This window comes from Ranitomeya imitator, chromosome 1 (assembly GCF_032444005.1).
Source record: "Ranitomeya imitator isolate aRanImi1 chromosome 1, aRanImi1.pri, whole genome shotgun sequence".
NCBI classification, from domain to species: Eukaryota; Metazoa; Chordata; class Amphibia; order Anura; family Dendrobatidae; genus Ranitomeya; species Ranitomeya imitator.
Window position 1 is genome coordinate 6,918,820 of NC_091282.1, and position 21,085 is coordinate 6,939,904.

At 47.6% G+C, this 21,085-nt stretch overlaps 2 protein-coding genes across 2 annotated transcripts in view; one reads left to right on the forward strand and one right to left on the reverse strand.

The window, feature by feature from the left end:
• The window catches only part of LOC138658132 (C-type lectin domain family 2 member B-like), a 70,170-nt gene that overhangs the window by 42,868 nt on the left and 6,217 nt on the right, over positions 1 to 21,085 (reverse strand). The window contains exons 2-4 of the mRNA XM_069745674.1: positions 8,657 to 8,779; positions 2,919 to 2,957; positions 2,515 to 2,541 (exon numbers count right to left, since the gene is read on the reverse strand). Coding sequence (XP_069601775.1) covers positions 2,515 to 2,541; positions 2,919 to 2,957; positions 8,657 to 8,779 — 189 coding nt within the window. The remainder of the gene's footprint in view (positions 1 to 2,514; positions 2,542 to 2,918; positions 2,958 to 8,656; positions 8,780 to 21,085) is intronic.
• LOC138658121 (B-cell differentiation antigen CD72-like) overlaps positions 10,074 to 21,085 on the forward strand; it is a 79,127-nt gene continuing 68,115 nt past the window's right edge. Inside the window, exon 1 of the mRNA XM_069745665.1 lies at positions 10,074 to 10,131. The gene's annotated coding sequence lies outside the window, so the exon portion shown is untranslated. The remainder of the gene's footprint in view (positions 10,132 to 21,085) is intronic.

The window sequence follows — 21,085 nt, forward strand, 5'->3', positions numbered from 1 at the left end:
GGAAATCAGAGGGAAGAGAAGAAAGAGAAAAGAGATGAGTGGACGAGGAAAACAAAGAAGACTAGAAAGAACAGAGATGAGCGAATGAGGAAACCAGGGGGAAGAGAAGAAAGAACAGAAATGAGTGGACGAGGAAAACAGAGGGAAGAGAAGAAAGAGAACACAGATGAGTGGACGAGGAAAACAAAGAAGAATAGAAAGAACAGAGATGACCGAATGAGGAAAACAGAGGGAAGAGAAGAAAGAGAACAGAGATGAGCAGACAAGGAAAACAGAGGGAAGAGAAGAAAGAGAACAGAGATGAGTGGACGAGGAAAACAGAGGGAAGAGAAGAAAGAGAACAGAGATGAGTGGACGAGGAAAACAGAGGGAAGAGAAGAAAGAGAACAGAGATGAGCAGACAAGGAAAACAGAATAGAAAGAGAAGAGAGATGAGCGGATGTGGAAAACAGAGGGAAGAGAAGAAAGAGAACAGAGATGAGTGGACGAGGAAAACAAAGAAGAATAGAAAGAGAACAGAGATGAGCGGACGAGGAAAACAAAGAAGAATGAAAAGAACAGAGATGACCGAACGAGGAAACCAGAGGGAAGAGAAGAAAGAGAACAGAGCTGAGCGGACAAGGAATACAGAATAGAAACAGAAGAGAGATGAGCAGATGTGAAAAACAGAGTGAAGAGAAGAAAGAGAACAGAGATGAGTGGATGAGGAAAACAGAGGGAAGAGAAGAAAGAGAACAGAGATGAGCAGACGAGGAAAACAATGAAGAATAGAAAGAACAGAGATGAGCGAATGAGGAAAACAGAGGGAAGAGAAGAAAGAACAGAGATGAGTGGACGAGAAAAACAGAGAAGAAAGAACAGAGATGAGAGTACGAGGAAAACAAAGAATAGAAAGAACAGAAATGAGTTGACAAGGAAAACAGAGGGAAGAGAAGAAAGCGAACAGAGATGAGAGGAAGAGAAAAATAGAGAAGAAAGCGAACAGAGATGAGAGGATGAGAAAAACAGAGAAGAAAGATAACAGAGATGAGCAGATGAGGAAAACAGAGAGAAAAGAAGAAAGTGAACAGAGAAGAGAAGAAAGAACAGAGATGATCGAACAAGGAAAACAGAGAGAAGAGAAGAGAATAAAGCGAGGCAAGAAGAGAATAGAGAATGTAAAGAGACAAACAAAGATGGAAAAAATATATAGAGAAAAACAAAGAGGGAAGAAATGAAAGAAAAGGAGAATAATTTTGAAAACAAACAGAGGAAAGAAGACAAGAGAAAAGAGAGGAAAAGAGATTAGAACACGAACACAGATACAAGAAAAGAGAGAAGAGAGAAAAGAGAGAGCTGAGAAGAAATAGGAGAGAAACAAGTAAAGAGGAAAATAGAAAGGAAAGAAGACAAGAGACAAAAAATGAATAGAAAGAAAACAGAGAGGAAAATAGAGAGAGAACAGAGAGCAAGCAGAAAAACAGAGTGAACAGAATAGAGAAACAGCAAAGAAAAAAGAAAACAGAAAGGTAATCTGGGAATAGAGAGAATAGAGATCAAAGTAGAGAGTACAGAGGTGAGCAGAGAGAGGGCAGAGAAGACAGAAGCAAAGGAAGATGAAAGGTGAAAAGAATGGAAAGAAGGGAACAGAAAGGAAAGAGAATGATAACAGGAGAGCAGAGGAAGAAAGGAAAGAAGAAAAAGAAAAGAGAAACACAGGAAACTACAAAAAGCATGCAAGGAGGAGAATAGAGAGTGAAAGAGACCAAGAGAGAAGAAAGGAGAAAATAACAGAGAGGAAATGAGAATACAAAGAGAAAAGAGAAGAGAGAAGATAACTGGAATAAAGGAGAGCAAAGTAGAAAGAAGACAAGAGATAGGAAAGAAAACAAGAGAGCAGAGAAGAAAGGAGGAAAAAGAGAATACAGATAAAAGAGCATAGAGAGGAAAAGAAAGATAGACCAAAAGGAAAGAGAAGAGAATAGAGAGCAAATAGGAAAACAGAGCAAAGAAAAGAGAAAAGATAAGAACAGAGAAAAAAAAAACAGAGACAAAAACGAATAGAGACAGATCAAAGCAGAGATAATGCAGAGAGTAAAACAGAGAACAAAGAGGAGAACTGCAGACAAAGAACATAGAGATGAGAAAAATACAGAAAAATCAAAATGAAGGAGATGGAAAGACTAGAGGGAAGAAAAGAGAGTTGAAAGAAATGAGGAGAAGAGAAAGGAGAACCGAGAGGTGAAAGGTAGAAGGGAAAGGAGAGAAGGGAGGAAGAAAAGAGCAAGCAAAAAGAGAGACAAGAAGGGAATAACGAATAAATAACGAATAAAGAAGCAAATGGAGAGCAAAGAGGAGAATAAAGGAGTGAGAACAGAGAAAGTTGAGAAAAGAAAAGCGTGGACAGAGACATTAAAGAGAGAAGAGACCAATGGAGAGAGCCGGTCACAGGAGAGAACATCACGAAGATACACCAGCAATGTGTAAGAAGTATGAGGTCTCAGCATCCGAGCAGGGGGCGAAGCCGCTCTTTACCTGTGGTCACATTCAGCTGATAAGAGTCTGCAAGAAATAGAGATGCCAGTGACCGGACGACCCAAGAAAGAGCAGCACAGCGGGGCGTAGGGACTGATGAAGTAATGGTAGAAATAGAGCTACTGAGATCAGAGAAATTCCTGACAGCTGAAACCTGAAGAATCTTCTGACCCTTACAGAGCCCCCCCTACACAATAAGTGCCGAGATCACAGGACACCTCTGGAAATACGCACATGGCTGTCAAGAAGGTAGTGCCAGTGATTAATTCCAGAAACCAAAATATGGCCATCATGCTGCCAACGCAAGCTGAACCCAGAGCTCATACAATAAGGAGGAGCATGGCACAAGGCTCCTCCCCTGAGGAGCCGATCTCGCTCTGCGGGACGGTCACATGAACACTCACCTAACTGCTCACCAAGAAGACTCCGATTTGTGAAATGTTCTGCAAAGCAAAAAATCAAGAGGCAAAAACATCAGACTCTGCAAATCAATGAAGAGATTCCTGAGAGAAGACGAGAACGAACAAACTTTTCCAGTAACCTGAAAACACGAAAAACAAACAATGGAGCAGAAACACTAATAACTAACTTCCAAGGAAAGAAATGTTCCAACTACTTAAATAGATCAGTGCCAGCAATCACACTTCCACTTAAAGGAGCTCCAGTACTCATTCACATCCTGGTAGAACAGTTCAAATACTTATCGTCTTTACCATACAGCAGTACCAGTACTCACCTGCCTTCCAGTAGAGCAGTACCAGTACTCACGCCTTCCAGTAGAGCAGTACCAGTACTCACCTGCCTTCCAGTAGAGCAGTACCAGTACTCACCTGCCTTCCAGTAGAGCAGTACCAGTACTCACCTGCCTTCCAGTAGAGCAGTACCAGTACTCACCTGCCTACAAGTAGATCAGTACCAGTACTCACCTGCCTTCCAGTAGAGCAGTACCAGTACTCACCTGCCTTCCAGTAGAGCAGTACCAGTACTCATCTGCCTACAAGTAGATCAGTACCAGTACTCACCTGCCTTCCAGTAGAGGTGTACCAGTATTCACCTGCCTTCCAGTAGAGCAGTACCAGTACTCACCCGCCTTCCAGTAGAGCAGTACTAGTACTCACCTGCCTACAAGTAGATCAGTACCAGTACTCACCTGCCTTCCAGTAGAGCAGTACCAGTACTCACCTGCCTTCCAGTAGAGGTGTACCAGTATTCACCTGCCTTCCAGTAGAGCAGTACCAGTACTCACCCGCCTTCCAGTAGAGCAGTACCAGTACTCACCTGCCTACAAGTAGATCAGTACCAGTACTCACCTGCCTTCCAGTAGAGCAGTACCAGTACTCACCCGCCTTCCAGTAGAGCAGTACCAGTACTCACCTGCCTACAAGTAGATCAGTACCAGTACTCACCTGCCTTCCAGTAGAGCAGTACCAGTACTCACCCGCCTTCCAGTAGAGCAGTACTAGTACTCACCTGCCTACAAGTAGATCAGTACCAGTACTCACCTGCCTTCCAGTAGAGCAGTACCAGTACTCACCTGCCTTCCAGTAGAGGTGTACCAGTATTCACCCGCCTTCCAGTAGAGCAGTACCAGTACTCACCTGCCTTCCAGTAGAGCAGTACCAGTACTCACCTGCCTTCCAGTAGAGCAGTACCAGTATTCACCTGCCTTCCAGTAGAGCAGTACCAGTACTCACCTGCCTTCCAGTAGAGCAGTACCAGTATTCACCTGCCTTCCAGTAGAGCAGTACCAGTACTCACCTGCCTTCCAGTAGAGCAGTACCAGTACTCACCTGCCTTCCAGTAGAGCAGTACCAGTACTCACCTGCCTTCCAGTAGATCAGTACCAGTACTCACCTGACTTCCAGTAGAGCAGTACCAGTACTCACCTGCCTTCCAGTAGAGCAGTACTAGTACTCACCTGCCTTCCAGTAGAGCAGTACCAGTATTTACATGCCTTCCAGTAGAGCAGTACCAGTACTTACCTGTCTTCCAGAAGAGCAGTACCAGTACTTACCTGCCTTCCAGTAGAGCAGTACCAGTACTCACCTGCCTTCCAGTAGAGCAGTACCAGTACTCACCTGCCTTCCAGTAGAGCAGTACTAGTACTCACCTGCCTACAAGTAGATCAGTACCAGTACTCACCTGCCTTCCAGTAGAGCAGTACCAGTACTCACCTGCCTTCCAGTAGAGGTGTACCAGTATTCACCTGCCTTCCAGTAGAGCAGTACCAGTACTCACCCGCCTTCCAGTAGAGCAGTACTAGTACTCACCTGCCTACAAGTAGATCAGTACCAGTACTCACCTGCCTTCCAGTAGAGCAGTACCAGTACTCACCTGCCTTCCAGTAGAGGTGTACCAGTATTCACCTGCCTTCCAGTAGAGCAGTACCAGTACTCACCCGCCTTCCAGTAGAGCAGTACTAGTACTCACCTGCCTACAAGTAGATCAGTTCCAGTACTCACCTGCCTTCCAGTAGAGCAGTACCAGTACTCACCTGCCTTCCAGTAGAGGTGTACCAGTATTCACCCGCCTTCCAGTAGAGCAGTACCAGTACTCACCTGCCTTCCAGTTGAGCAGTACCAGTACTCACCTGCCTACCAGTAGAGCAGTACCAGTACTCACCTGCCTTCCAGTAGAGCAGTACCAGTACTCACCTGCCTTCCAGTAGAGCAGTACCAGTATTCACCTGCCTTCCAGTTGAGCAGTACCAGTACTCACCTGCCTTCCAGTTGAGCAGTACCAGTACTCACCCGCCTTCCAGTAGATCAGTACCAGTACTCACCTGCCTTCCAGTAGAGCAGTACTAGTACTCACCTGCCTTCCAGTAGAGCAGTACCAGTATTCACCTGCCTTCCAGTTGAGCAGTACCAGTACTCACCTGCCTTCCAGTAGACAAGTACCAGTACTCACCTGCCTTCCAGCAGAGCAGTACCAGTATTCACCTGCCTTCCAGTAGATCAGTACCAGTACTCACCTGCCTTCCAGTAGAGCAGTACCAGTACTCACTTGCCTTCCAGTAGACCAGTACCAGAACTCACCTGCCTTCCAGTAGAGCAGTACCAGTATTCACCTGCCTACAAGTAGATCAGTACCAGTACTCACCTGCCTTCCAGTAGAGCAGTACCAGTATTCACCTGCCTACAAGTAGATCAGTACCAGTACTCACCTGCCTTCCAGTAGAGCAGTACCAGTATTCACCTGCCTTCCAGTAGAGCAGTACCAGTACTCACCTGCCTTCCAGTAGATCAGTACCAGCACTCACCTGCCTTCCAGTAGAGCAGTACCAGTACTCACCTGCCTTCCAGTAGAGCAGTACCAGTACTCACCTGCCTTCCAGTAGAGCAGTACCAGTACTCACCTGCCTTCCAGTAGAGCAGTACTAGTACTCACCTGCCTACAAGTAGATCAGTACAAGTACTCACCTGCCTTCCAGTAGAGCAGTACCAGTACTCACCTGCCTTCCAGTAGAGGTGTACCAGTATTCACCTGCCTTCCAGTAGAGCAGTACCAGTACTCACCCGCCTTCCAGTAGAGCAGTACTAGTACTCACCTGCCTACAAGTAGATCAGTACCAGTACTCACCTGCCTTCCAGTAGAGCAGTACCAGTACTCACCTGCCTTCCAGTAGAGCAGTACCAGTATTCACCTGCCTTCCAGTAGAGCAGTACCAGTACTCACCTGCCTTCCAGTTGAGCAGTACCAGTACTCACCTGCCTACCAGTAGAGCAGTACCAGTACTCACCTGCCTTCCAGTAGAGCAGTACTAGTACTCACCTGCCTTCCAGTAGAGCAGTACCAGTATTCACCTGCCTTCCAGTTGAGCAGTACCAGTACTCACCTGCCTTCCAGTAGACAAGTACCAGTACTCACCTGCCTTCCAGTAGAGCAGTACCAGTATTCACCTGCCTTCCAGTTGAGCAGTACCAGTACTCACCCGCCTTCCAGTAGACAAGTACCAGTACTCACCCGCCTTCCAGTAGAGCAGTACCAGTACTCACCCGCCTTCCAGTAGAGCAGTACTAGTACTCACCTGCCTTCCAGTAGAGCAGTACCAGTACTCACCTGCCTTCCAGTAGAGCAGTACCAGTACTCACCTGCCTTCCAGTAGAGGTGTACCAGTACTCACCTGCCTTCCAGTAGAGCAGTACCAGTACTCACCTGCCTTCCAGTAGAGCAGTACCAGTACTCACCTGCCTTCCAGTAGAGCAGTACCAGTACTCACCTGCCTTCCAGTAGAGCAGTACCAGTATTCACCTGCCTTCCAGTTGAGCAGTACCAGTACTCACCTGCCTTCCAGTAGACAAGTACCAGTATTCACCTGCCTTCCAGTAGAGCAGTACCAGTACTCACCCGCCTTCCAGTAGAGCAGTACTAGTACTCACCTGCCTTCCAGTAGAGCAGTACCAGTACTCACCTGCCTTCCAGTAGAGCAGTACCAGTACTCACCTGCCTTCCAGTAGAGGTGTACCAGTATTCACCTGCCTTCCAGTAGAGCAGTACCAGTACTCACCTGCCTTCCAGTTGAGCAGTACCAGTACTCACCTGCCTACCAGTAGAGCAGTACCAGTACTCACCTGCCTTCCAGTAGAGCAGTACTAGTACTCACCTGCCTTCCAGTAGAGCAGTACCAGTATTCACCTGCCATCCAGTTGAGCAGTACCAGTACTCACCTGCCTTCCAGTAGACAAGTACCAGTACTCACCTGCCTTCCAGTAGAGCAGTACCAGTATTCATCTGCCTTCCAGTAGATCAGTACCAGTACTCACCTGCCTTCCAGTAGAGCAGTACCAGTACTCACTTGCCTTCCAGTAGACCAGTACCAGAACTCACCTGCCTTCCAGTAGAGTAGTACCAGTATTCACCTGCCTACAAGTAGATCAGTACCAGTACTCACCTGCCTTCCAGTAGAGCAGTACCAGTATTCACCTGCCTGCAAGTAGATCAGTACCAGTACTCACCTGCCTTCCAGTAGAGCAGTACCAGTACTCACCTGCCTTCCAGTAGAGCAGTACCAGTACTCAACTGCCTTCCAGTAGAGCAGTACCAGTATTCACCTGCCTACAAGTAGATCAGTACCAGTACTCACCTGCCTTCCAGTAGAGCAGTACCAGTACTCACCTGCCTTCCAGTAGAGCTGTGCCAGTATTCACCTGCCTTCCAGTAGAGCAGTACCAGTACTAACCTGCCTTCCAGTAGATCAGTACCAGCACTCACCTGCCTTCCAGTAGAGCAGTACCAGTACTCACCTGCCTTCCAGTAGAGCAGTACCAGTACTCACCTGCCTTCCAGTAGATCAGTACCAGCACTCACCTGCCTTCCAGTAGAGCAGTACCAGTACTCACCTGCCTTCCAGTAGAGCAGTACCAGTATTCACCTGCCTTCCAGTAGAGCAGTACTAGTACTCACCTGCCTTCCAGTAGAGCAGTACCAGTATTCACCTGCCTTCCAGTAGAGCAGTACCAGTACTTACCTGTCTTCCAGAAGAGCAGTACCAGTACTCACCTGCCTTCCAGTAGAGCAGTACCAGTACTCACCTGCCTTCCAGTAGAGCAGTACCAGTATTCACCTGCCTTCCAGTAGAGCAGTACCAGTACTCACCTGCCTTCCAGTAGAGCAGTACCAGTATTCACCTGCCTTCCAGTAGAGCAGTACTAGTACTCACCTGCCTTCCAGTAGAGCAGTACCAGTATTCACCTGCCTTCCAGTAGAGCAGTACCAGTACTCACCTGCCTTCCAGTAGAGCAGTACCAGTACTTACCTGCCTCCTGGTAGAACAGAATCAGTACTCACCTTCCTTCCATTAGAGCATTGCCAGTACTCACCTGCTTTCCAGTAGAGCAGGATCAGTACTCACATGCCTTCTAGTAGACCAGCACCAGTACTTACCTGATTTCCAATAGAGCAGGACCAGTACTCACCTGCCTCCTATTATAGCAGGATCAGTACTCACCTGCCTCCTATTAGAGCAGGATCAGTACTCACATGCCTTCTAGTAGACCAGCACCAATACTCTCCTGATTTCCAGTAGAGCAGTACCAGTACTCACCTGCATCCTATTAGAGCAGTGCCAGTACTCACCTGCTTTCCAGTAAAGCAGTACTAGAAGTCATCGGCCTTTCAGTACAGCAATACCAGTACTCACCTTCTCTGTGTTCATCGTGTCTTTCTCTGTAGGTCACCTTCAGTCTCACAACCACTATCAGTAGGAGGAGGTTTGTAGTTAGCAAAGTCCAGATCAGGAAGGCCGTCTTCTTAGACCAATTATCTGGGGAAACAGATCATTGTGGGCTGATTACCAGGAATTGTGTCATGTATTTAGCTCTAGACCCACCACAAAGTACAGATGTGTCCACAGCTGCCATTACTCACATATAAAGGGCATCTGTCAGACGATTCATAGCTGCACCGTGGATGCAGAAGAGCAGAGAAACAGATCCTCAATGCAAACATCCTCGTTAATGTGTAGGGAGGACTCGCCTCCATTACTGTTCCCCTCTTGTTATAAACTAAACATGTCTGTGAGGAGACTGTGCATGTATCACTCTCTCTGTGGCCCCGACACCCTCAGTGTCAGACAGGACCCCTGTAATCAGTATGCGATCCGTCCCAAGCACAACCATCTCCTGACAAAATATTACGAAATCAGACTATTATCCGTCTGGTCACATTATGCGGCTCAGATCATGATATGTTGAAACAATGGGAAAGGTGAGGAAAGAAGAACAATTGTGAGGGCTAAAGATTAGAGATGAGCAAACATGTCAATGTTCGGTTCGGATTACGATGGCCGATTTTGCAATATTTGCCAATTTGTCCAACATAGCCAAACATCATTGGAGTCAATGGGAGGCAAACACAAACGCATACATAACACCTTCAAACGGGCCCAAAAGCTGCCAAAACACATCAAATTAGGAGCGAACACCAGGAAAGTGGCCTCAATTCTCCCACAGTACAGATTGTAGCATGGCACTGCAGCAATCAGCCAGGCATGAGGTATCGGGGTCTGGGACAGCATCTACAGCTTTCCAACGAACATCACGGTAAGACGAGGTGGGTGAGGGATCGGTGTAGACCTCCTGTGCTGGGAGCCCTTATACCACATGCAACACCTCTACCTGCTTTCATACTCAGCCACACTCAGGTGGCACAAAAATCATTTAAACTTCGTAGACCACTGTTGCGATAATGTCAAAATGTCATAATATGAGTTTAGTTCTAGAATGTACCATGGCACAGACACACGCTGCAGATTCGACCCCCTTTTCTCCCCCACTGCATTCACTGATACAAAATCCAAGTCTTATAGCAGGCACACTCTGCACAACTTGATACCAATGTGTCGCAGCCCACTAAAGAAGTTTTATGGCTTTATGCTGCAAATTCCAGTCACCCTACACTACCCATTCCCTCCTCCCAACCAATACCAGCCAAAACAAGTATAGGAACCATGTGTTTCTATTGTTCTTTCAAGGCTATATATATTTACACTGATCCGGGCTAAAGATAAAAGAATTATATATTCTGGATGGCCATCAATAGATCTATCACTCACTGAAAGCGCTAGCAGCTAAATGCAATGAGGGCAAAGTACGGATTTCTTCGTCAGTGGTTCAGGTAATCACTCCGTGTTTACACTTAAAAGAATTCGCATGAGGTGGGGCACATTCTGATCATCGGGTCTTTCGTATACGAGATTCTTCTTTTTCAAAAATTTTTGAGGGAACAGTGGGGATCACTTTATACTAATTGGTATTTGATAATCAGTTTTTGTCTTCCCGAATGTAATTGTCCACGTTTCGTAGCACTACCCCCCTTTGTCTTATAACAATTTTTTGTTAGCTTGTAGACGTTTGAGTGCCTCTCTTTCATTTCCCTTCAAATTACTGAAATTACCCTGGTTTTTGTTAATATCTTCAAACTCTTCCATCACTAATGAATAAAAGTTTCCAAGATGATGACCTTTGTGGTAAAGAGGATAGAGAAGTAATCCTGTTTATACTTCCTGATGTTTATATGGGTCATTTTCAATTATACTGACATCTTCTTTTTTGGTATTTGTTTTGTTTTCTGAATTTGAAAATATCTACTTATAGTTAATTTATGGATGAATTTATTAAGCTTAGTGATGAGCGAATACATTCGGCACTATTCGTTACTCGCATGAATAGTATACTATTCGGGCTATTCATTACTTGGTGAGTAATTAGGTATTTGCGTCAGTATATTCGAGTGACCCGCCCAGCATGCTTGGCTCTTTATTTGCAAATTGGGCTGGCTTGCCAATCACAGTAATGTCGGCGCCATCTTTGGTGTGACATTATTGTGATTGGCTGGCGCCATCTTGCAGCCGGAAACAGCATAGGGAGAGCATATTTTCAGCGTAGGGAGAGTGATAGGAAGTTAGAGTGAGCGTTATTTATTCCAAAAAGCTCTTTTAAGAGCTGAAGATTGTGAACAGATTACTTGTTTGTTAGGTGTGAATAGCATAGGGAGAGATTTAATAAAAGGGAGGGTGAAAGGCAGGCACCTGGGTGTTATCGTTGCTGCAGTACATGCTGCAGATTTCTGCTATTTTCCATTGTGTTGTACAGCTCTGGCAAAAATTAAGAGACCACCACATCAAAACCCTGTCATGGCCGCCCAATCTCCAGACCTCAACCCCATTGAAAACCTCTGGAATGTACATCATCCACCACCCACCACCATCTACACTCTGGGAAGCCCTGGGGATATACTTCACCTGTGGGAAGGTATACATCAAGATGCCATAACATCGCCCCCAGCGGACCCCTAAGCAGCGTCGGTCACCCTGACCGAATACCACAGGTGGCGTCACGAACACTATTCTCATTGAAACTCTTCATTTCATTGGACGCCGTTACCACTATACAGATATATTGTTGAGCTTGACTAAAGGGACTCTGTCACCTGAATTTGGAGGGAACAATCTTCAGCCATAGAGGCGGGGTTTTCGGGTGTTTGATTCACCCTTTTCTTACCCGCTGGCTGCATGCTGGCTGCAATATTGGATTGAAGTTCCTTCTCTGTCCTCCATAGTACACGCCTGCGCAAGGCATAGTACACGCCTGCGCAAGGCAAGATTGCCTTGCGCAGGCGTGTACTACGGAGGACAGTGAATGAACTTCAATCCAATATTGCAGCCAGCATGCAGCCAGCGGGTAAGGAAAGGGTGAATCAAACACCCAAAAACCCCGCCTCCGTGGCTGAAGATTGTTCCCTCCAAATTCAGGTGACAGTGTCCCTTTAACAGTGATCTGCGGTGAAGTCACTGAGCCTGAACTGCAGTGACTTCATCATTGACTTTTTTCCCAGGGTGCTGAGGTCATGTCATTTCAGAGCTGCTGGGAGCTCAGCCACAGTGACCCGAGGTAACCTCAAAGATTTCACCGCTAGTCACTGAGGCTGAGCTCACAGCAGCTCATTCACCTGTGGTTCTCAGTCTGGACGGTCGCATCTTGGGACCGTCCAGATTGAAAACTATCAATCCCCTATACATGGATTACGGCGTGGGACAGAACGACAGACAGGTGAGGGATATTGTTGTTTTTACATTTTAGTTTTATTACAGGAGAATGACATTGGACGGTGCACTGGCCGGGTGCCGGGTGTCAGCTGATTCTGACAGCCGACACCTGGCACTAGGTGTCAGGAGCACTTTAACCCCTGAAATATTGCGATCGAACACGATCGCAGCATTCCGGAAGCCGGCACATGGCTGACAGCCCCTCTGCCTTTGGATTGGAGACCCTGTGGCGTGACGCGGTGTCCTGATCATTGCCATGACAACATGCGGGTCACCAGAGCAAGGAAACTTGTTGGTCATGGGCAGTACACGATCAGCAAGGCTCTGTGCACACATTGCGGATTAGACTTAGGAATTTCTGGTGCGGATTCTGCCTCCCTTGGCAGAAAACGCAGCTGCGGATTTGTCGCGTTTTTTGTGCGGTTCCACCGCCTTTTTTGTGCGTTTTTGCTGTGGTTTTCTTGCGGATTTGCTGCGTTTTTTACCCCTGCGGTTTTCTACAATGGAATGGGTACAAAAACGCTGCAGATTCACAAAAAAGAAGTGACATGCTACTTCTTTTAAACCGCAGCGTTTCCGCAAAGTGTGCACAGCATTTTTTTTTCTCATTGATTTACATTGTACTGTAAATCAATTGCGGATCTGCAGCGTTTCTGCACCGCAAAAAACGCTGCGGATCCACAGAGAATCCGCAACGTGTGCACATAGCCCAAGTCTCCCTGTCAGTGCAGCGCTGACAGTTTCCATAGCATGCATATGCTGCTTCATCTTGATGCTATAGAGGCGATCAACCTGCAAAAAATGATTGTATAGTGGGACAAAGCAAAAAAGTTAGAATAAAAGTTAAAAAAAATAAAAATAAAAAAATATTTTTTAAAAAATAAAATAAAAAATAATTATTAAAAAATCAATATATATTCTATCACTAAATAAATATTTGAATAAAAAAAAAATCTTAAAAAAATGTTAACGTGTTTGGTATCGCCGGATCCGCAATGACCCGACGTATAAAACTGCAAGCAGGAAAAAAAAAAAGTTGTCTCCAGCGCAGATATTCATATAATTAAAATTTCTTAAAAACATAGTCTCAGGCTTGTACAACCAGTGGGGTCCCCGGTAATCTACCAACGCGTTTTGAGCAGTTGGGTCTTACTCATGAGTACTCATGCTTTTAAGAAAGTTCTAAATAAAAGTGACATTTTAATTATATGAAAATCTGCACTGAAGACGACCTTTTCTTTCCTTCTTGCAATTTGACTACGCCTTCGATGAGGGCGGCTCCGTGCGTGGATGGACCTTGGAACCTAATGACGACTGGTGAGCTGACTAAATCCCTCTCCCCCTTATCTTACTAACTGACCTATAAAACTGTCCCACTAGTTAACCACTTTAGTGAACACCATAAAAAAAGGCAAAAAACAATATCATTATCATCATACCGCCGAACACAAAGTGGAATAACACGCGATCAAAAAGACGGACATAAATAAACTTGGTACTGTTGAAAACGTTATCTTGCCCCGCAAAAAAGAAGCCGCGATACAGCTCCATCAGAGGAAAATAAAAAAAATTATAGCTCTGAGAATAAAGTGATACAAAAATAATTATTTTTTCTATAAAATAGTTTTTATTGTATAAAAGCGCCAAAACATAAAGATATAAATGAGGTATCGCTGTAATCGTGCTGACCCGAAGAATAAAACTGCTTTATCAATTTTACCAAACATGGAACAGTATAAACGCCCCCCCAAAAAAAGAAATTCATGAATTGCTGGTTTTTGTTCATTCTGCCTCCCAAAAATTGGAATAAAAAGTGATAAAAATCTCATGTGCCAAAAAATGGTACCGGGCACAAGGATGGGCACCAGGGACGAAGCCTTACAGTAAGCGCTGCTCCCCCGCTCCGGGTGCTGAAAACGGCTCTCATCATTCTCCCCCGCTTTGCCGGCAATCAGCGCGAGCTGGGGAGAATGAGGAGACTTACATTTAAATGATAAAAGACAGCAGGCGGTAAGTGATGGAACTATTACTCACATCAGCCTATCACTGCTGCTGCTAATAACAGTGACAGCAGGAGCGGCTGATGGGGGTATTCATCAGTGACAGCAGGAGCGGCTGATGGGGGTATTCATCAGCCACCGCCATGAATATATATATGGGAAAAAGTATTTAGTCAGTCACCAATTGTGCAAGTTCTCCCACTTAAAAAGATGAGAGAGGTCTGTAACTAACATCATAGGTAGACCACAACTATGAGAGTCAAAATGAGAAAACAAATCCGGAAAATCACCCTGTCTGATCTGGCAAGATTTATTTTGCAAATTATGGTGGAAAATAAGAATTATATACCATTTAACATACTGTATAAGTTTGTAATAGTGACTTGTACATAGTGTGTTTGTCTTTGTTTATTGCGTGCTGATATGCTAATTGTGTATTGTATTCTGTAACAGTTTGTTGACTTCGAGGGTAGGTAAGGAAAGGCTGTGAGTGTGGACTGAAGGACACTGGGTAAATCTAAAAATAGGTTACAGGCCTCGAGTATAAAAGACTTTTCTTCTGGTTGGTGTGACTCTTCAGGATCTCAGCTGAGGATACATCAGATCCAGCTGAAAGAACACAGGACTGCTCTCGGTTATCTCCCTACGCTTGTCATCACCTCCTCTCTGCTTGCGTATCACAGGTGGAGTAGCGACCCTGGGAGCTCAGACATAATATCTACCATTATCCCGGTGAGTCAGCAGAAGGGTGAGGCCCTGTAATGTGCACCATCTTGGGGTAATTGCTGGGATCGTTCTGTTTGCTATTGGCTATTGTGATTCAGTGAAGTATTGCCACCCTTTTTTACCCTAACCCTGTGTTGTCTGTATAGTGTATTGCCCACCGAGAGAAAGAGCAGGCATTCAGTGGTATGAGCCCTGGTCCATTCAGTCTTGCTAAAGGCAGCCGGGCCAGCAGATGAGAGCACCTACTGACCTCATTTCTCCACAGTCACCTAAAAACATGCAAGATTTCTGGCTCTCACAGACCTGTAACATCTTCTTTAAGAGGCTCCTCTGTCCTCCACTCATTACCTGTAGTAATATCACCTGTTTAAACTTGTTATCAGTGTAAAAGACACCTGTGCACACCCTCAAACAGTCACACTGCAGACTCCACTATGGAGAAGACCAAAGAGCTGTCAAAGGACACCAGAAACAAAACTGTAGCCCTGCACCAGGCTGGGAAGACTGAATGTGCAATAGACAAGCAGCCTGGTGGGATGAAATCAACTGTGGAAGCAATAATAAGAAAATGGAAGACATACAAGACCACTGATAATCTACCTTGATCTGGGGCTCCTCACAAGTTCTCACCCCATGGGGTTAAAATGATCATAAGAACGGTGAGCAAAAATCCCAGAACCACACGGGGGGACCTAGTGAATGATCTGCATAGATCTGGGACCACTGTAACAAAAGCTACCATCAGTAACACACTACGCCGCCAGGGACTCAGATCCTGCAGTGCCAGACGTGACCCCCAGCTTAACCCAGTACATGTCCGGGCCCGTCTGAAGTTTGCTATTGAGCATTTGGATTATCCAAAAGAGTATTGGGAGAATGTCATGTGGTGTGATGAAACCAAAGTAGAACTGTTTGGTAGAAACAAAACTTGTCGTGTTTGCAGGAAACAGAATGCTGAGTTGCATCCAAAGAATACCATACCTTCTGTGAAGCATGGGGGTAGCAGCATCATGCTTTGAGGCTGTTTCTCTTTAAAGGGACCAGGATGACTGATCTGTGTACATGAAAGAATGAATAGGGCCATGTGTCATGAGATTTTGAGTGCAAACCTCCCTCCATCAGCAAGGGCATTGAAGATGAAACATGAATTGGTCTTTCAGCATGATAATTCCAACAAAGTGTTAATTCGCACAGTGGGGAAGCCCACTCAGCACACAGAAAACTGCATGAACTGATGCTGCAAGCATATATACAGCAATAAGTGCTCCGTGAGCCGGGGTGCTACTCCAAAGAAATAGCCACTGGTGACCAGTAGAAGAGCCACTGCAGCGCGAAACGGCTGTCGTCCATTCCACTCCAGCTCCCACCCTCCCGATGCCGATGTTTTAAAGTATTGGAATAAAGAACTTTTTTTAACCGGTGAGTGCCATCCGTTCCTTTCAATTTTTGCTTCCATTGTTTCAGCATGATAATGATTCCAAACACATCGCCAGGGCAACGAAGGAGTGGCTTCGTAAGAAGCATTTCAAGGTCCTGGAGTGGCCTAGCCAGTCTCCTGATCTTAACCCCAGAAAAAACCTTTGGAGGGAGTTGAAAGTCCGTGTTGCCCATCGACAGGCCCAGAACATCACTGCTCTAGAGGAGATCTGCATGGAGGAATGGGCCAACATACCAACAACAGTGTGTGGCAACCTTGTGAAGACTTACAGAAAACGTTTGACCTCTGTCATTGCCAACAAAGGATATATTACAAAGTATTGAGATGAACTTTTGTTATTGACCAAATACTTATTTTCCACCATAATTTTCAAAATATGGTGAAAATTATTATGCTTCTCAGGCAAGCCTCCTTGCCTCCTCAGGCAAGCAAAATATGCTTGCCTGAGGAGGTGGTGATGGCGAACTCAGTCGAGGGGTTCAAGAGAGGCCTGGATGTCTTCCTGGAGCAGAACAATATTGTATCATACAATTATTAGGTTCTGTAGAAGGACGTAGATCTGGGTATTTATTATGATGGAATATAGGCTGAACTGGATGGACAAATGTCTTTTTTCGGCCTTACTAACTATGTTACTATGTAAAATAAATCTTGCCAAATCAGACAAGGTGATTTTCTGGATTTGTTTTCTCATTGTGACTCTCATAGTTGTGGTCGACCTCTGATGTTAGTTACAGGCCTCTCATCTTTATAAGTGGGAGAACCTGCACAATTGGTGGCGGACTAAATACTTTCCCCCCCACTGTATATAGGAGACCCCATGTACATGCAGTGCAGCATTAATTAAGTACAGACGCTGTAAGGTTGCTGTCCAACACCTACTGGTTGGGAGATAAACTTGGAGTAATGCCTTAGTACATATAGGAATAACAGGGGTTAATCGACCACGACACATGGCTGTGTGCATGGAGGTGTGCTGCGCAGATCTCCTGGATTGAGTGCCATTGCTAAAGGACTGAGAAGCGAAACTCTAAGCCAGGCGGGTTGACCAGCAATATTGCGCTGACTTGTTACTTTGTGTTTGACTTTGTGCTGTTTTTACATTATCCAGTGATGTGGACTGAAATAAAACCACCAGGATTTTCAATAGAAGCCGTTCCTGTGATACCTCAGATCGCTCCCAGGTGAGTAACATTGTTATTGTGAGGAGATGGCCACTTACTAAAGACTACAGGACGAATGAACATAGAGCGGAGTCCACAGCTCTAAGAGATAGAGACTAATCCAGCTCGGAGCACCGGTTACATAAATATTATTGTAATTTCATAGATATTTGCTAGCTGTGCTTGATTAGGGATATGGTCGCTCGTCAGTTCATCCTCAGGAATCAATGCTTCCATTCAGTGACAGCAAGCAGAGGAAGGTGTGTAGGTTGGCTCTTATGTAAACCTAACGCCAGACTCTATCAATCTCATCTGTATCTCAAGGTCTCACACCATTGTACTCCGAGCCCTCGACCCACTGTGTGGATGGGAATTGTAGACCCAGAGGGGCCGGCACCACAGGGGGTCTCACATGCAGTCCCAGGTGATGGGATATGCTTCATTCTCTGAGCCAGGGGCAGATTATCAGAGGGTCAATATGGGCGGTGGCCCAGGGCCCAGTGGTCTGGGGGGGCCCTGGGCTGCCGCACAGATTGACCCTCCACTAATCGTCTGTGAATGCCCACCGCCGGGCCGGCATTTATGTGCCCCCGGATCCGGTGGGCAGAGAGAGGGGGCCCGCATTGGGCCCCTTCTCATCTGCTCACCGGGCCCCTTCCGGCGCTGCGGTGGTTTCCTATTGATGTGCGGGCGCGCGCCCGCACATCAATAGTTAACAACAACAGCCGCCAGCCAACTGGAGGCTGGCAGCTGATGTCGGCCGCAGCGCACACGTCGCCGGCGTCTGACGTCATTGTCAGTCGCCGGCGAGTGTGCGCTGCTGGAAGGAGCTCGCCGCCTGGAGCGCGGACAGGTGAGGAGACTGTTTTTTTTTGTTTGTTTTTTTCGATAAGCTAACGGACACACTGGGGGGGCAATGCTGGAGGACACACTGGGGCAATGCTGGAGAACACACTGGGGGGCAATGCTGGAGGTCACACTGGGGGCAATACTGGAGGACACACTGGGGGGCAATGCTGGAGGACACATTGGAGCAATGCTAGAGAACACACTGGGGGGCAATGCTGGAGGACACACTGGGGCAATGCTGGAGAACACACTGGGGGGCAATGCTGGAGGACACACTGGGGCAATGCTGGAGAACACACTGGGGGGCAATGCTGGAGGACACACTGGGGCAATGCTGGAGACACTGGGGCAGATTGCTGGAGGACACACTGGGGGCAATACTGGAGACACTGGGGCAGATTGCTGGAGTACACACTGGGGGCAATACTGGAGGACACACTGGGGGCAATACTGGAGACACTGGGGCAGATTGCTGGAGGACACATTGGGGCAATGCTGGAGGACACACTGGGGCAATGCTGGAGAACACACTGGGGGGCAATGCTGGAGGACACACTGGGGCAATGCTGGAGAACACACTGGGGGGCAATGCTGGAGGACACACTGGGGCAATGCTGGAGAACACACTGGGGGGGGCAATGCTGGAGGACACATTGGGGCAATGCTAGAGAACACACTGGGGGGCAATGCTGGAGGACACACTGGGGCAATGCTGGAGAACACACTGGGGGGCAATGCTGGAGGACACACTGGGGGCAATACTGGAGGACACACGGGGGGGCAATGCTGGAGGACACATTGGGGCAATGCTAGAGAACACACTGGGGGGCAATGCTGGAGGACACACTGGGGGCAATACTGGAGAACACACTGGGGGGCAATGCTGGAGGACACACTGGGGGCAATACTGGAGGACACATGGGGGGGCAATGCTGGAGGACACATTGGGGCAATGCTAGAGAACACACTGGGGGGCAATGCTGGAGGACACACTGGGGCAATGCTAGAGAACACACTGGGGGGCAATGCTGGAGGACACACTGGGGGCAATACTGGAGGACACATGGGGGGGCAATGCTGGAGGACACATTGGGGCAATGCTAGAGAACACACTGGGGGGCAATGCTGGAGGACACACTGGGGCAATGCTGGAGACACTGGGGCAGATTGCTGGAGGACACACTGGGGGCAATACTGGAGACACTGGGGCAGATTGCTGGAGGACACACTGGGGCAATACTGGAGACACTGGGGCAGATTGCTGGAGGACACACTGGGGGCAATACTGGAGACACTGGGGCAGATTGCTGGAGGACACACTGGGGGCAATACTGGAGACACTGGGGCAGATTGCTGGAGGACACACTGGGGGCAATACTGGAGACACTGGGGCAGATTGCTGGAGGACACACTGGGGCAATACTGGAGACACTGGGGCAGATTGCTGGAGGACACACTGGGGCAATACTGGAGACACTGGGGCAGATTGCTGGAGGACACACTGGGGCAATACTGGAGACACTGGGGCAGATTGCTGGAGGACACACTGGGGGCAATACTGGAGACACTGGGGCAGATTGCTGGAGGACACACTGGGGCAATACTGGAGACACTGGGGCAGATTGCTGGAGGACACACTGGGGGCAATACTGGAGACACTGGGGCAGATTGCTGGAGGACACACTGGGGGCAATACTGGAGACACTGGGGCAGATTGCTGGAGGACACACTGGGGGCAATACTGGAGACACTGGGGCAGATTGCTGGAGGACACACTGGGGGCAATACTGGAGACACTGGGGCAGATTGCTGGAGGACACACTGGGGCAATACTGGAGACACTGGGGCAGATTGCTGGAGGACACACTGGGGGCAATACTGGAGACACTGGGGCAGATTGCTGGAGGACACACTGGGGCAATACTGGAGACACTGGGGCAGATTGCTGGAGGACACACTGGGGGCAATGCTGGAGACACTGGGGCAGATTGCTGGAGGACACACTGGGGGCAATACTGGAGACACTGGGGCAGATTGCTGGAGGACACACTGGGGGCAATACTGGAGACACTGGGGCAGATTGCTGGAGGACACACTGGGGCAATACTGGAGACACTGGGGCAGATTGCTGGAGGACACACTGGGGGCAATACTGGAGACACTGGGGCAGATTGCTGGAGGACACACTGGGGGCAATACTGGAGACACTGGGGCAGATTGCTGGAGGACACACTGGGGGCAATACTGGAGACACTGGGGCAGATTGCTGGAGGACACACTGGGGGCAATACTGGAGACACTGGGGCAGATTGCTGGAGGACACACTGGGGGCAATACTGGAGACACTGGGGCAGATTGCTGGAGGACACACTGGGGGCAATACTGGAGACACTGGGGCAGATTGCTGGAGGACACACTGGGGGCAATACTGGAGACACTGGGGCAGATTGCTGGAGGACACACTGGGGGCAATACTGGAGACACTGGGGCAGATTGCTGGAGGACACACTGGGGGCAATACTGGAGACACTGGGGCAGATTGCTGGAGGACACACTGGGGGCAATACTGGAGACACTGGGGCAGATTGCTGGAGACACTGGGGCAGATTGCTGGACACAGTTTCTGGGGGCAATGCTGGACACACTGGGGCAATATGCTAGACACACTGGGGGTAATATGCTGGACATACTGGGGCAGATTGCTGGACACACTGTCTGGGGGCAATGCTGGACACTGGGGCAGATTGCTGGACACACTGGGGGCAATATGCTGGAGTCAGACACTGGGACAGATTGCTGGACACACTGTCTGGGGGCAATGCTGGACACACTGGAGCAATATGCTGGA